The following is a 13637-nucleotide window of genomic DNA, read 5'->3' on the forward strand; positions in this document are numbered from 1 at the left end:
ATGAGACAGTCATTGTGATTTCTTGTATAGAGAGGTGACATGTTGAAACTAGTGGTTCTAGAAACATTAGTCTGTCAGTAATGCATAGCATGGTGGAATGGATTCAAATGAGGCAGTTAAGATGCTAGAGTTGCGAGGAAATCAAAGTCCGTAGTATTGAATAGGTAATGCAATATCATGAATTTGTATTTCCACCCCACCTTCTTCTCCTAATAAAGGATATACACCACAAAGTATTATCTCTGAACTTCAGCGAATGTCATACTAAAATTCGTCATGTGGATGCTCATGCAACCTTGAGTGATGGAGTAGTGGTCCAGGTCATGGGTTTGTTGTCTAATAGTGGACAGCCAGAGAGGAAGTTTATGCAAACCTTTGTTCTGGCTCCTGAAGTAAGTTTTAATTTCAATTAATTTTCACTTACGTGATTTCATTTTACTGTTACTAGTTGCTTGAAGTGGCCAGAGTTTCTTCTTGCAGGTATAAGTATGCATGTAGCGTATTTTGAGAAATATGTATGGGACCTGTTGATTAATTTATTTGAGCTTTGTGTGTGTGCTTTGACTATTTAGAAGTAAAAATGAGATCCTGATACTAATGTGTAAATAGATGATTAAGATTATAGAAATAATATTAAAAGTATGTTATTATTTAATAGGTTATATATTAGACAAAATGGAAAAATTCTGTTTGTTAATTGGTCCTGGTTCTTTTATATTGAGTAGCCATTTCTTGAGTTTCAGTATTCCTTGAGTGATCTTCTGTAATTTACTTTATATTAACATCATAGCATGTTCAACTTAGGAAAATTATCTTCAGTCTACATCATTTCTGTATTATTAAAATAGAAATTGTGTTTATTTGTTCTTTTTATGTAATACCACATTTATGGGTATTTATGGAATATTTGGATGTTGTTTTCCTATAGGGATCTGTTCCAAATAAGTTTTATGTTCACAATGATATGTTTCGTTATGAAGATGAAGTATTTGGTGATTCTGAACCAGAACTTGATGAAGGTGAGGTTACTTTGAAGATACAAGGGTTTTGTCAGTATCAGTACTCTTTAAGGACATGGAAAGTGTGAAACTAAAGAAATTTGCCTCTGTCGTAACTGAGTCAAACTCCCTTTTCTCCTTTTTGTTCTTGTTCTTGTTATAAAAGAAATAGTTCATTATATGAAATTATATAAAAGTCATACATAGGAAGTGAAAAATTTTCCCTCAATCTCATCCTCTGTAGATAACCAAGAGTTTGGTGCCTATTATAGAATTTTGTTGTATTCCGTACTGACCAGTACTTTTATAAAAGTGTGAAGTACACTGGCTCAATGCTTGCTTTTTTTCACTTAATATATCTTTGTTGGCTGGTTTTTTTTTTTTTTTGCTATACCATAATTATTTAATTGATCTTCTGTTGATATGCATCAGCTTGTTTCCTTTTCTTTACCATTATTCCTCCATTGAATCGATGTGACAAAGGAAACTGAATTATGACTTCCATAACATTTTTTTCCTCCCCTTCCCTGTTACTGATAGACCTTTTTAAAATATAAATTCCAAAATTCATCTTGCTTGCTCTTCAGTTTAAGAGAACAAGGAATATTGCAATTAAGTGCCTTTGTAAGAAATATCATATGACTTTTTTAAACATTAAAAATATGTATATCAAATTGTGTATTAAAGCCTCTTAAAGCAAGATGTGGTATATTATGTATTTTCAGAATCAGAAGATGAAGTAGAAGAGGAACAAGAAGAAAGGCAACCATCTCCAGAACCTGTGCAAGAAAATGCTAACAGTGGTTACTATGAAGCTCACCCTGTGACGTAAGAATAGTGTCTGCAAGGCCCAATTTGGTCTAAACTATAATGTAGTTGCAAGCTGGTTTTTGTTCCTAGAATTATTGTTGAAAGTAAATTTTGCTAAAGCTATGAAACCAGCATTTGAGAATTTACTGTGTATATGCAAAGTAAATTCTATATGGAAAGCATTGTTTTATTTGATTCAAAAATTGAACTTGGGGCTTCCCTGGTGGCGCAGTGGTTGAGAATCCGCCTGCTGATGCAGGGGACATGGGTTCGTGCCCCGGTCCGGAAAGATTCCACATGCTGCGGAGTGGCTGGGCCCGATGAGCCATGGCCGCTGTGCCTGCGCGTCTGGAGCCTGTGCTCCGCAACGGGAAAGGCCACAACAGTGAGAGGCCGGGGTACTGCAAAAGAAAAAAAAAATTGAACTTGATTTGGCCCAAAACTGATCATTTGCTGATAATGCATTGTGTTTGGGACAACACAGAGTAAGCATTATTTTTTGAATATGCGGTTTGTTTATAGTTAGTATTAAAGTAAACATTTTTAGTAATCTAGTTTTTAAATTACATTAAAGAAATGCTGCTTGAGAGTATTATTCCCTCTGCCTTCTAGTTCTTAATGGACTTTTGCTTCAAAACAGCTTATTACTAGTTATGCCCATTAAATTAGAGAAATGCTGAATTTTCTTTTATTTGAATTGATCGTTTCACTCATACTGAAAAGTGAACAAAATATTTTATTGTAGTAATGGAATAGAGGAGCCATTGGAAGAATCGTCTCATGAACCTGAACCTGAGCCAGAATCTGAAACAAAGACTGAAGAGCAGAAACCGCAAGTGGAGGAGAAGAACTTGGAGGAGTTAGAGGAGAAGTCTGCTTCTCCTCCTCCCGCTGAGCCTGTGTCTCTGCCACAGGAGCCACCAAAGGTTAGAGCAGAGGAGCTCTTCACACCTGTGACGTCACACTTTCTTATTTGGTGCCATTAAGGGAGCATGACCTTTGTTCTGTTATTTAAATTGTTTAATAGTAAGCTATGCTGTTTTTATGTATATGAAAGAAGCTGTGGGGATATTTTTGGTAATTCTGAGGAAATTTTATTGTATTTTCACCCCCTAAAAAACACCCCTCAGGGTAAAATTTAAGATTAATCCTTGTCTGTGTGCAGTGTTTAGTATCTTCTAGTCCATGTACTAAAACTGAGAGTTGCTCTTCCATTCTGTATTAAGTCCTCTACGCACGGATGCAACAGGAGTCATGCAATTTCCCAACTTAAAACAAGTTGGCCTATTGCTAAGAGAAGTGATACAAGTTATTTCTGGTTTAAATGGGAACAATTTCCTTACTACACCAATTAAACTATCTTGGAAACGTGAGTGACACCCATAGTGTATCATTTAAACCTACCTAAAACACCTTTTATCTTTCTGTAAAGTAGAAGGTTAAAGTATATTTGCGTAGTGAGAGAAGGAGATTCCTTGTTCAATTTGTGAATGTCTGTTAAACTTTCCAGCTAGTACTTTCTTCTTTCCTATCCTTCCCCTCTCCCCTTGACACCATCACAACACCTTATCTTCCCCCAAAAGGGGAAAGAAATTGGTTCTATTAGGTTCTTATTTTTCTAGCATGTGTAGTTGTTAGTGGTTTTGTTTGCCACTTGCTCATCTCCTTAGAGCATATAGGAACTTGCTTGTGGATTTATTTAGTAGTTCAGACAAAACAGTCAAATAATCTTGCATAATGAGATTTTGAAAGCTGGCACATAGACTGGCATGTGTGTGTGTGCCTTTCTTTTAGGAGTCCTCCAATATAGAACAATAGTTTAGAAATGAAAAGAAAATATATATTTGGAAGTTTCCCTATAGGAATGTTGGTGGTTTTCCATGATTAGTAGTCTAGGTTTGTTGCATTTCCTGCAGGCTTTCTCCTGGGCTTCAGTGACCAGTAAAAACCTGCCTCCTAGTGGTACTGTTTCTTCCTCTGGAATTCCACCCCATGTTAAAGCACCAGTCTCACAGGTAACCAATCTGTGAACACATTGGATTGTATCCTTGTTACATTGCCAATTGCTTATCTTTTTCATACTTTTTAAAATGAGTCAATCAGAAATTATGGATTAAATATACAAAAAAATTGTATTAAATGTCAGTGCACCCACTTTAAATGCCAAATCTCCATTCATCATCTACATAGGTGGTATTTGGGGTTTGGGTGTGTCAAATACAGATTAAGTTAGTTTTACCAATATATATTATCATTTAAAAGCCTTCTTAAAATAACCAAAAAAATATCCTTTTTAAAAATTTAGAATTTTATTTAGCAGAAATATTTTAGGGAAGAAATTTGGAAAGGCACAAAGTAGTATGGCATTATAAAGAATCATTGTTCTTTAAAAATAGAAAAAACTAAAAAAATACACTGCCTAAGCTTTCAGTCTGTAAGTGGTTCATACCGTTTAATTGAAGCCTGTACCAACTTATGACTGTAGTGTTCACCTTAACTGATCGTTCTAGCATTCTGCTTTTTGTCTGTTTGTCATCTTACCCATTTCAGAGCTTTCAAAAACATTGAAAATAAGACACTGGCTACCTAATAAGTTTATTAGGTATAGTGTAGAATTAACTAAATTCTAAAGTTAATAGGCACAGTTAAAGGGTGTCCAGTACTTTCCCCTACATTTTGAATCAAACTTCGTTCCACTAGAAAATTTACATTTAGAATGGTTAGTGCACATAAAATTGTGTTTATATACCTCTTTATATGCTCTAAACAGTGAAACTGAGATTTCAAAAGTAGGTAGTAATTATTAGACAGCCTTTCTGGTGGTGTATGCATAATCAGCTAACGTAATAGAATACATGATCTCGTGATACCTTTTTTTTTTCAGTAGATATTCAGGAAATATTGAGTAATTACCTCAGATCACGAAGTAGAATTCTGTCTTAATGCAGAAAATTAATTTGCCAGGTGTTGACTGCTTTTCTACCCATCTGAAGACTCAATAAGTGACTTACGGATTTTTTTTTTGAAATGCTTGATTTCTTATCAGATTTGCATTAGGAATCCTTTGGATTGCTACTTGATTTCAGAGAGTTGGCTACATTTATTTTAAACTCACTGCTAGTTAAAAGTTAGAGTAGCTTATACCTCTTACACCTTTAGTGTGGCACCAGGCATTGTGCAAAGTACTAGCACTTAATATTTATTCTTATCTAATCCTCACAACCACCCTGTGAGTATGGTTACTGTTATTATTCCTGTTTTACAGATAAGTAAATTAAGGGCTAGAGTACTTCACCCAAGGTCAGATAGCCATGTAAATAAAATAGTAGGGCTTCGAATTTATGCAGTTGGACACTCATGGAAGCCTATAGGTTTCTTTAGCCCTTGAAGGGGACTGTATCTCTATTTATATCAAAGAGTGCTATGTCTAAGCCATGTCTAAATTACATTATATTAGATTCTAACCTCTTGTCCAGGGGGGAAAATTTTTTTTAAGTTTTTAAAAAAAATTGTAAGTGTGTTTCCCAACCTACCCCCTTATTAAAACAAAATTTTAAACATTTATAATTTAAACTTTGAAAGAACTTTCTGATCTCCTAAAGCTATGTTAGAATGGATTCATGATTTTTTCCACTTGATTTAATAAACCCTTCGATTTTATTTTGTCACTTCGGTGTAGTATCCATTTCCTTAACACTTTTAGCATAGATTATTAATAAAAGGAGAATTAAATCTAATTCCAGGGTATTGGTAGGCATTAATTTAGAAGTAGGTAAGTTAATTTCTTGGTAAATTTCTTGGAAGTCGATTAGTTCATTTAAATAGCTTATGTGCGGTTGAAATACATATTAGTTGTGGTTTTACCTGCTGTTCAGTTGATTTGATGGTTTCATGTTTATTTCATATTCTATTTGATTTTCATTTGTGGAATTTGTCATGTGAGCACGCTTTTTGGTTGCATGGAATTAATTGTAAGGCCCTAAAGTAGTATGTGGTATCTTATTTATTTTACCTCCTTGGAGCAAATAGTTTTCATGAAATTGAGCGTGAAGAATTGTAAGTGTACAGCTGGCTTAGTTGACATACAGTAATCAGTTACTGAAAGAAATTTTGATAATTTTTTTTTTGGTCTCATTTTTCCTATATTGGCATCATCTAATATCTAAAAGTCAGGTTGCTAAATTAATGTATGGATTATTTGTAAGATGTTGGCACTTACTTAAATTTGTGTTTTTTAATTTTAAATCCTTAAAGGATAATGAAGAACTTTTTTGTTTTGTTACTTGCAGTTATTTTTGTTTTAGTAATCTGTTTTGAAAAGAATCTGAATCAGTCAGCCAGAATTCTTTTTCTTGGTTTGAATGAGTCAAGGTTTTTCTGAGACACTTAAATTAAAAGGTGTACATTTGCTATTTTTATTAATTTATTAAACTACTAGCTTCATCAGACTTTGTTAGAGAATATGCTTTAATTCTGTTTTACTTTCATACTGAAGTAAGTTGTGCTTTTAGGCCCTGCCCCGCTTAGCTAAAATTTCTAAATAATTACCTTTTTCAGGCATCACATTTTCGGTCAAATTATTATGTAGTCTTAAATTCTAAATACAGATAGAAGTGGTTCAGGGCTGTAACTTAGGTCCCCTGGTCAGGCATAGAATATTCTCCTACATGTTTTGTGTTAGAGAACTAAAAATGTAATTTAATTTTAAATGAACCAATAGTTACTGAACATCTATGTCTAATGGCACTGTGCTTGGTTCTTTATCTGGTGTAGAAATAAATTAAGATACGGTCATTGTAGGAATAAATACATCCTAAAAACCTGGGAAAATTAAACATTAAAAAAATTTTTTTAACTAGCAAAATTCTAGAACATGGAAAGCAATTTCATTTTGAGGGAAATGGGAAATCTATATGGAAGAAAAACAATTGGGGGATACAGGCAAATCTGTTAAAAACTGCTAGAGTAGGAGATAATATACCTTTTGGTTATAGTGGGTGAAATTATTTATAATAAATGGTTTGTTTTTGAAAGAAACATCTCTTTGTATCAAAATGTATCCTCGCAAATTACAATATCCCAGTTATATAAATTATGAAAGAGTTTGAGCCACTGCCTGGGCTGAGGTACTCAGAGACGATCAGCCATAAAGATAGGACTGAAATTACTAGCTTTCTGATTTGAGGATACATTCTTCATATTCCTGCTGAGGGTTTTCAGCATCCTTTGCAGGTGCATGTTTTTTGTCTCTTCCTTGGACCATAAATAATTTAGGCAATAGACACAGCCTGAAGAGGTTGGGAATACTGAAAATGCCAGTGTATTAAGGAAAAGGAATAGATGCAGATGTCATTTTGTTTTTAGCATAGTTACTTTAAATATATGTGTTTAATTTAGCAGTTAGCAGAAACTTTTGGAGGGTACCTTAAAATGAACTATTACTTCCCCTGCCACCCCCAAGAATTAATTAAGAAACATTGTTGGGGTCAGTCCTTAAATAAATGTACACCTCCCCCATTAGGAGGAACAATAGGGAGCTAAAGGACTTCTTTGACTATTTGAGATGCTATCAACACGTTCCTATCTTGTTTTTTATGTGCATTTTAACTTCAAGATAGTAATTTTAGATGCTAGAGTACACTAAATTGTATATTTTGAACTATCAAAATATGGATTTTTAAAAAAAAATTATGGGATGGGGTTTAGAAGATATTGCTGAGCACTATTAAATTTGACGGGCAGCATACTAGATAATTAGAAAGGATGTGTCATATATTCTTGTCTTCCTAAGATAAAGATAGCTTTTTATTTTGTATATGTATTTACATGGAGTGGCTCATCTTGCATTTTTGAATTCTGTAGCGATACCTTTTATGCTATCTCAATGTGGATGTAACTTTATTGAAAAAATATGGTTGTAAATAAAAAGCAGCTTATTGTGAGTTATAGCCTCGAGTGAGAAAATAAAATTTACCCTACAGTCCTAGATTGGTACAGAATATCTTTATAAAAATTTATGTTTCACATATATCGGACACTATGTTAAAAATATTCTGAACTTAAAATGACCATTATGCCTTGGTTGTTTCTTTAGTTGTTTTTCTCCTGTGGAATGTGTTTCTTTATAATGTGTTTTTTCCCTTGTATTTTAGCCGAGAGTGGAAGCTAAACCAGAAGTTCAGTCTCAGCCACCTCGCGTGCGTGAACAGCGACCTAGAGAACGACCTGGTTTTCCTCCTAGAGGACCAAGACCAGGTGAGTCAGTCCCTTCTGTGGCCTTCAGCACTTAAGCACTTGAAAAGTTGAAGACCGAACTTAAAAAAAAAAAAAAAAATTATAATGTGTTTTATATGCAAATCATTTTAGTACCAAACTGCTTAAAGGCTTAAGTAACCTGCTAAATATAGCCTGGGCAAAACAACTTTTAGGGGAAGATTAGTTGACATGCCATAGAGACATGTATTTTGAAGGTGTAAAAGAATTTTGAGACACATTTTATTTGGTTATTGTCACTGGTTCTAAGAATTCAAAACCGAGCTGCCAATAACCTACTCTCTTACTTAGCACTCTTATCTCTTCACAGATAAACAATAAGCACACCCTGATTCTTCTTATTTTGGTTGTCTTAGGTATTAAGTAACTTGTCATGATTTTTGACTTGTTTCCATTTTTAGCTAATATATGTAGAACTTCTGTTTGAATTCTATTAGTATGTTTAGATTGCTTTTGGGAGGAGGTGGGAGATGTATACATCAAATTTAGAAAATGTAATTTTTTCCCACAAAAGTAAAATAAGTAATGTGCTATTATTAAGAAGTCATGGGAGCTGGGGTTTATCCTAGCTTTGTCAGTGATTGAGTTTATGATCTTGGGTGAGACCCTTAAATCCTGAGCTTCTCTTACACCATTCAGTTACTACACATATTTTTCCTGTGTGATGCCTTTCTTTATATGCCTCATTGTGTTCCTTGTGTCATTGGGAGGATCAAATAAGATTTTATATATATACATATAAGAGCACTCTTATGTGTATAAAAGGCTATATAAATGAGATGTTATTGCTATTAAATTTATGGATTTGGCTGTAATTTCATACAACCAAAGATGTATTTGTGAATTTCAAAATACTAAACAATTATTTAGTACAAGTATACCTCACCATTTGAAATCTATTTGGTTTCTGGGTGATGGCAGGAGTTTGGTTAAGGAGGAATACTTGTACTGCTAGTATTTGGCTTTCATATAATCAGACCAGTAGACCTAGAAGAAGGGACTTCAGCAATCTAGTCAGTGTCATCTTTTTTTCTAACTAACCTACTAATAATAGGCGTTTCCACCTGTGTTCAAGGAGCTCACTATCTTATTAAATAAACAGGAATATCAAGGGTTTTTTTTTTACATTCATTGCTTTGAGCTAGTTTTTGTATGACATTGTAAACTTTAATATCTGGTCTATTCCTTTTCTCAGGCAGAGGAGATATTGAACAGAATGAAGCTGATAACCGTAGAATAATTCGGTATCCAGATAGTCATCAACTCTTTGTTGGTAACTTGCCACATGATATTGATGAAAATGAACTGAAAGAGTTCTTCATGAGTAAGTAGTTTATTTTGCTTTATTGTAAAATTAAACAGGAGGAGAAGAGAACTCTTTTCATAATGTATTGAGGATTTAAAAAAAAAAACATTTACCTCTGTACTATGTATATCTCTAGGTACTAATCACCTTGATCAGAAGGGAGTAGAAGGTTATACCAGATGTTTCTCAGTGACTGTACTGAGTGTTGACTGGCCTGGTTCTGTAGAGGTTAGAAGAAAGAGCTGGATGAATCAGTCTTAGATGTGGAAATGGGATTCATTTGGCAAATTGAAGTCAGAAATAGAAAATAACATTGTCTCTCTGAAACTGTGTTAGGTAACTTACCTTTAAAAAGGCGTAATAAAGATGCAGAAGGGTAACAAAACAAGCTAGTTTTTGTTGGCATCTTAAGTGAATGACCTGTAAGAGTGAATGTACCTTAATTGTCACTGGGTATGGCAGCTTGTAACTTTTGTTTTGAAATGGATCAAGGAGATTAAGGCATTTCATCCTGAACAATTAAAGTCACAAAATATTCTGTTAAAATATTTAACCCTTGGTGTACTGTATATTTTCACAGGTTTTGGAAACGTTGTGGAACTTCGCATCAATACCAAGGGTGTTGGGGGAAAGCTTCCAAATTTTGGTTTTGTGGTTTTTGATGACTCTGAACCAGTTCAGAGAATCTTAATTGCAAAAGTAAGTGACTTAAAGGGCATAATTCAATACTTTATTATTCCTGTTGTATTTAGTATTACTTAGAAAGTCTTTTTTAAATGGTAAAGTTAAAAATAGTTTACTATGAAATGGTATTTATGCAAGGAATAAAGAGTTGTTAGTAGTTTTAAAGTCTGAAGTATGGATTGTTTTAAATTTATTTCATTATTTGCTCTGGTAATGAAGGTTGGAATAGATTGCATATTGAGAATTGCATGAGAAGTTTTTTTGTCTCCCTGGATTTTCTTACTTATGTATGATACTACATTACTATTATTGTCTAACCTGCCCATGTAAAATTTTTTCTTCCCTTGTAAAGCCAATTATGTTTCGAGGGGAAGTACGTTTAAATGTGGAAGAGAAAAAGACAAGAGCTGCCAGAGAGCGAGAAACTCGAGGTGGTGGTGATGATCGCAGGGATATTAGGCGCAATGATCGAGGTCCTGGTGGTCCCCGTGGAATAGTGGGCGGTGGAATGCTGCGGGACCGGGATGGAAGAGGACCCCCTCCAAGAGGTGGCATGGCACAGAAACTTGGCTCTGGGAGAGGAACCGGGCAGATGGAAGGCCGCTTCACAGGACAGCGTCGCTGAGGCTCCACTGTTGGCAAAGTCTTGGCAGTGGTACATTATTCATCGTGTTTGCATTCTTGTTAATTTTTTTTGGCTTTGGAATGTGACACAGCCTTTTTGATCATTTCTTTGATGTGAAAAGCATCTTTTGGTTATCAGTTAAATTGAGGTGGACATTATTTCCCCAGTTTTACAACAGGATTCGCATTGTTAATTTATAAATCTAGACTTGGAGAATTAAGGACTGAGAAATGACCATATCTTAAACTGTCTGCAACAAAATGAACTTAAAAGGACATGCCCAACTGAATTCAGGTCCTTTGAGTCAAAAAAAATCCTCTGCTGCACATTTTGTTTAAGTGTTATCGTTTCTGCCTATTAATGTTGGAAACACAAATAGTGCGATTTGTGCAATTGGAGAATCTTGCCTTTTTCCTTGGCTCCCCCCAAAAATACAAACCAACAGAAACTCGTTATGCACTCATCAAAATGCACTAATGGGTACTCTGAACTCATTAACATTGACATCTGCAAAGGAGGCAACAGGGGAAAAAAATCTGTCATCTTTTTTTCCAGTAGCGCATAGTTGTGAAATGATGAGGGCATTTTTACCTGCTTGCTGTGACCAGCGTGTGTATACATAAACCTTAACAAGACTACAAGTATATTCCAGAAGGAAATCATTTAGTTATGAACTAAATAACAAAAATCAGAACTTCAAATGCTATGGTCTTGAATATTAGACCAGATTTAGTAGCTCCATATCTAAGATTTTTCTACCTGCCCCTCTTCAGTACAGGGATGGCTGGCTGCTCAACACACTCCTCCTCCCCCCGTTTCCTTTCTTTAAGCTGTGTACAGTGAAAATTGTCTTTACTGTATTTTGTTCTCTGGTAATGTAATGAGCATGATGGTGCCTTCTATTAATACATCATTCCAGTCTTGCTGGTAATTTTGTACAGTATAGTGTATGAATTGCTGTGCTGCAAAGCCAAACAGCTACAAAATGTTGAAAAATCATTGAAGTGTATAAAAATTGCAGTATCTTTAAAATCAGTAAAATTGACTAGCATATTATTTACCTTGTTCTTCAGTTAACAACTTTGTGTTCTCTGTGGGAGGGAGTCTTGTGTGTTTGGGAGGGAGGGGGAAGGAGGAAGTCAGTTATTGGAGTAAGTCTCTTGTTGACTTTTCTGTTAGCCTGAATGTGAACGTTGAAGCGTATCACTTAAGAGGTGCTGGAAAAGTCAATCAACTTGATGTACATTTTTAGTGACATTTTAAAAGCAGTCAGATTCCATAAACGGCAAGTAAACCTGGAGTGAGGATACTGCAATTTTCAGAGAAAAGAACAGCAGCTCTTAAGTGTTTGCATTTTCTATTTGGGGGGCAGGGAACTGTCATTCATTTTGCACAATTCTTGATCTGATGTCAGCACCCGAGTGGCTCTGAATTTAAGTCTGGGACGACATCTTTTATTTTTACATGAATTTCTAAACAATTCTGTGAGCAAAGTTTGTAGCTGCTGGATTATTGTCTGTCTTTATAGCAAGTTCCAGTAAACCGCAAGTATGACAAAAGGATATCCAATTTTATGCTTGGAGCATTTAGTACCTACTAGTTTCTGGATGTTACAGGCTAGGAGTGGGGTAAATAAGTGTGACCACTTAAAGCTGCTTGTTAGCATGGAAGACTTCTCCATTCTATCTTAGTAAAAACAAACAAAAAATGCACTTGACATAATAGCAAACTGGTTCTGAATTATGGAACTGTTTGCTATTTAGTAAACTAGCAAATGATGCACATATTTTGTTTTTCATGTACTGGGCGGTATAAGTAAAATTAAATCTGTCCCTTTTTTTCCCCCTTGAATGAGGTCTTCCATGTTCGAGGAAAAGTCTTGCACTATTGCGTATATTTTGGGGACACAGATTTCTCAGTTTCCATTTTGGGGGTTAAGGATTTTTTTCCTGTTTGAAATACTTTTACACTTTCTGATGTATAGTACTTGAAGTTCTTACCAGAAAATTACTTTTGAGTTTTGAAGCCTGTGTTCAAACTGCTTTTAAATGAGTGGTTTCTTGTCAGTGTTTTGTTTTTTATAGCATATTTTCCCTCTTTCATTTCTTTCTCCTTCCCATTTTATATATATATATATATAATTTCCAATCCAAGATATTGCCCTGCCACCCATGAAAACTTCTGGCACCAAAAGTAATGACAAATGTTAAGTGTAATAGAAAATTAAAGCAAAGAGCCATTCAGCTTCAGTCTTTACATACCATGAGTAAAACATTAAAACATCACATGGAGAAGTTTACATGGTGATTGTTCACCTGCAGTACTGTGGACTTTTAACATTTTGTCCCCTTTCAGTGAACCAGAGTAAAAGTATTCATCTATCATTACTGTTATTTGCTGTTTTTTGTTTTGTTTGTTTTTTTTTTCTTTTTGGATGGTAATATTCTATTGTATCCTTATGACACTATTGCAACCAAATTGGCTTTACCATCTTGGCTTTAGTAGGTATAGAAGACAATGGATTACCATCTTTATTGCTGTAATGTGTTAAGCATTATATGCTAGTAGTATCTAGTTTAATTGTTTCAGGTGGAAAGTATTCTTGAGTTTCCATTTTGAATGTGTTTGGACTAAACAAACAATAAACTACTGATGTCTGCAGCATTTATCTATGTCCCTAATTTAATCTGTAGGTTTGTGTTCCAGAATATTTCCTCCCAATTGCATTTCACACAACCTAAGTAAAAATAAGGAATTATTCTAAAGCCAACTATTTTTTGTGAAATTTGATATATAAAATAAATCATTTAAGTAAGACTTGAACATTGTTAGAGACCTATCTCAGCTCAGTTAGATAGCTGGTATACAAGATAAAGAATGTTAGAACAGAATAATAAGTGGTAAGGAAGGTAAGAATGATGTAAAACAGACTAAACATTTA

At 34.5% G+C, this 13637-nt stretch overlaps 1 protein-coding gene across 4 annotated transcripts in view; it reads left to right on the forward strand.

The window, feature by feature from the left end:
* Positions 1 to 13364, forward strand: part of G3BP2 (G3BP stress granule assembly factor 2) — a 78087-nt gene extending 64723 nt beyond the window's left edge. For 3 of the 4 annotated variants that reach the window (XM_082636978.1, XM_082636979.1, XM_082636976.1), the window contains exons 4-12: positions 219 to 392; positions 929 to 1019; positions 1724 to 1826; positions 2554 to 2734; positions 3725 to 3823; positions 7961 to 8063; positions 9277 to 9405; positions 9968 to 10086; positions 10424 to 13364. In XM_082636978.1, coding sequence (XP_082493104.1) covers positions 219 to 392; positions 929 to 1019; positions 1724 to 1826; positions 2554 to 2734; positions 3725 to 3823; positions 7961 to 8063; positions 9277 to 9405; positions 9968 to 10086; positions 10424 to 10696 — 1272 coding nt within the window. In that variant the 3' untranslated portion in view covers positions 10697 to 13364. The remainder of the gene's footprint in view (positions 1 to 218; positions 393 to 928; positions 1020 to 1723; positions 1827 to 2553; positions 2735 to 3724; positions 3824 to 7960; positions 8064 to 9276; positions 9406 to 9967; positions 10087 to 10423) is intronic. The other variant, XM_082636977.1, reaches the window with a different exon arrangement.
* The last annotated feature ends 273 nt before the right edge of the window (positions 13365 to 13637 follow it).

Source organism: Mesoplodon mirus, assembly GCF_964341445.2.
Source record: "Mesoplodon mirus genome assembly, chromosome: 2".
NCBI classification, from domain to species: Eukaryota; Metazoa; Chordata; class Mammalia; order Artiodactyla; family Ziphiidae; genus Mesoplodon; species Mesoplodon mirus.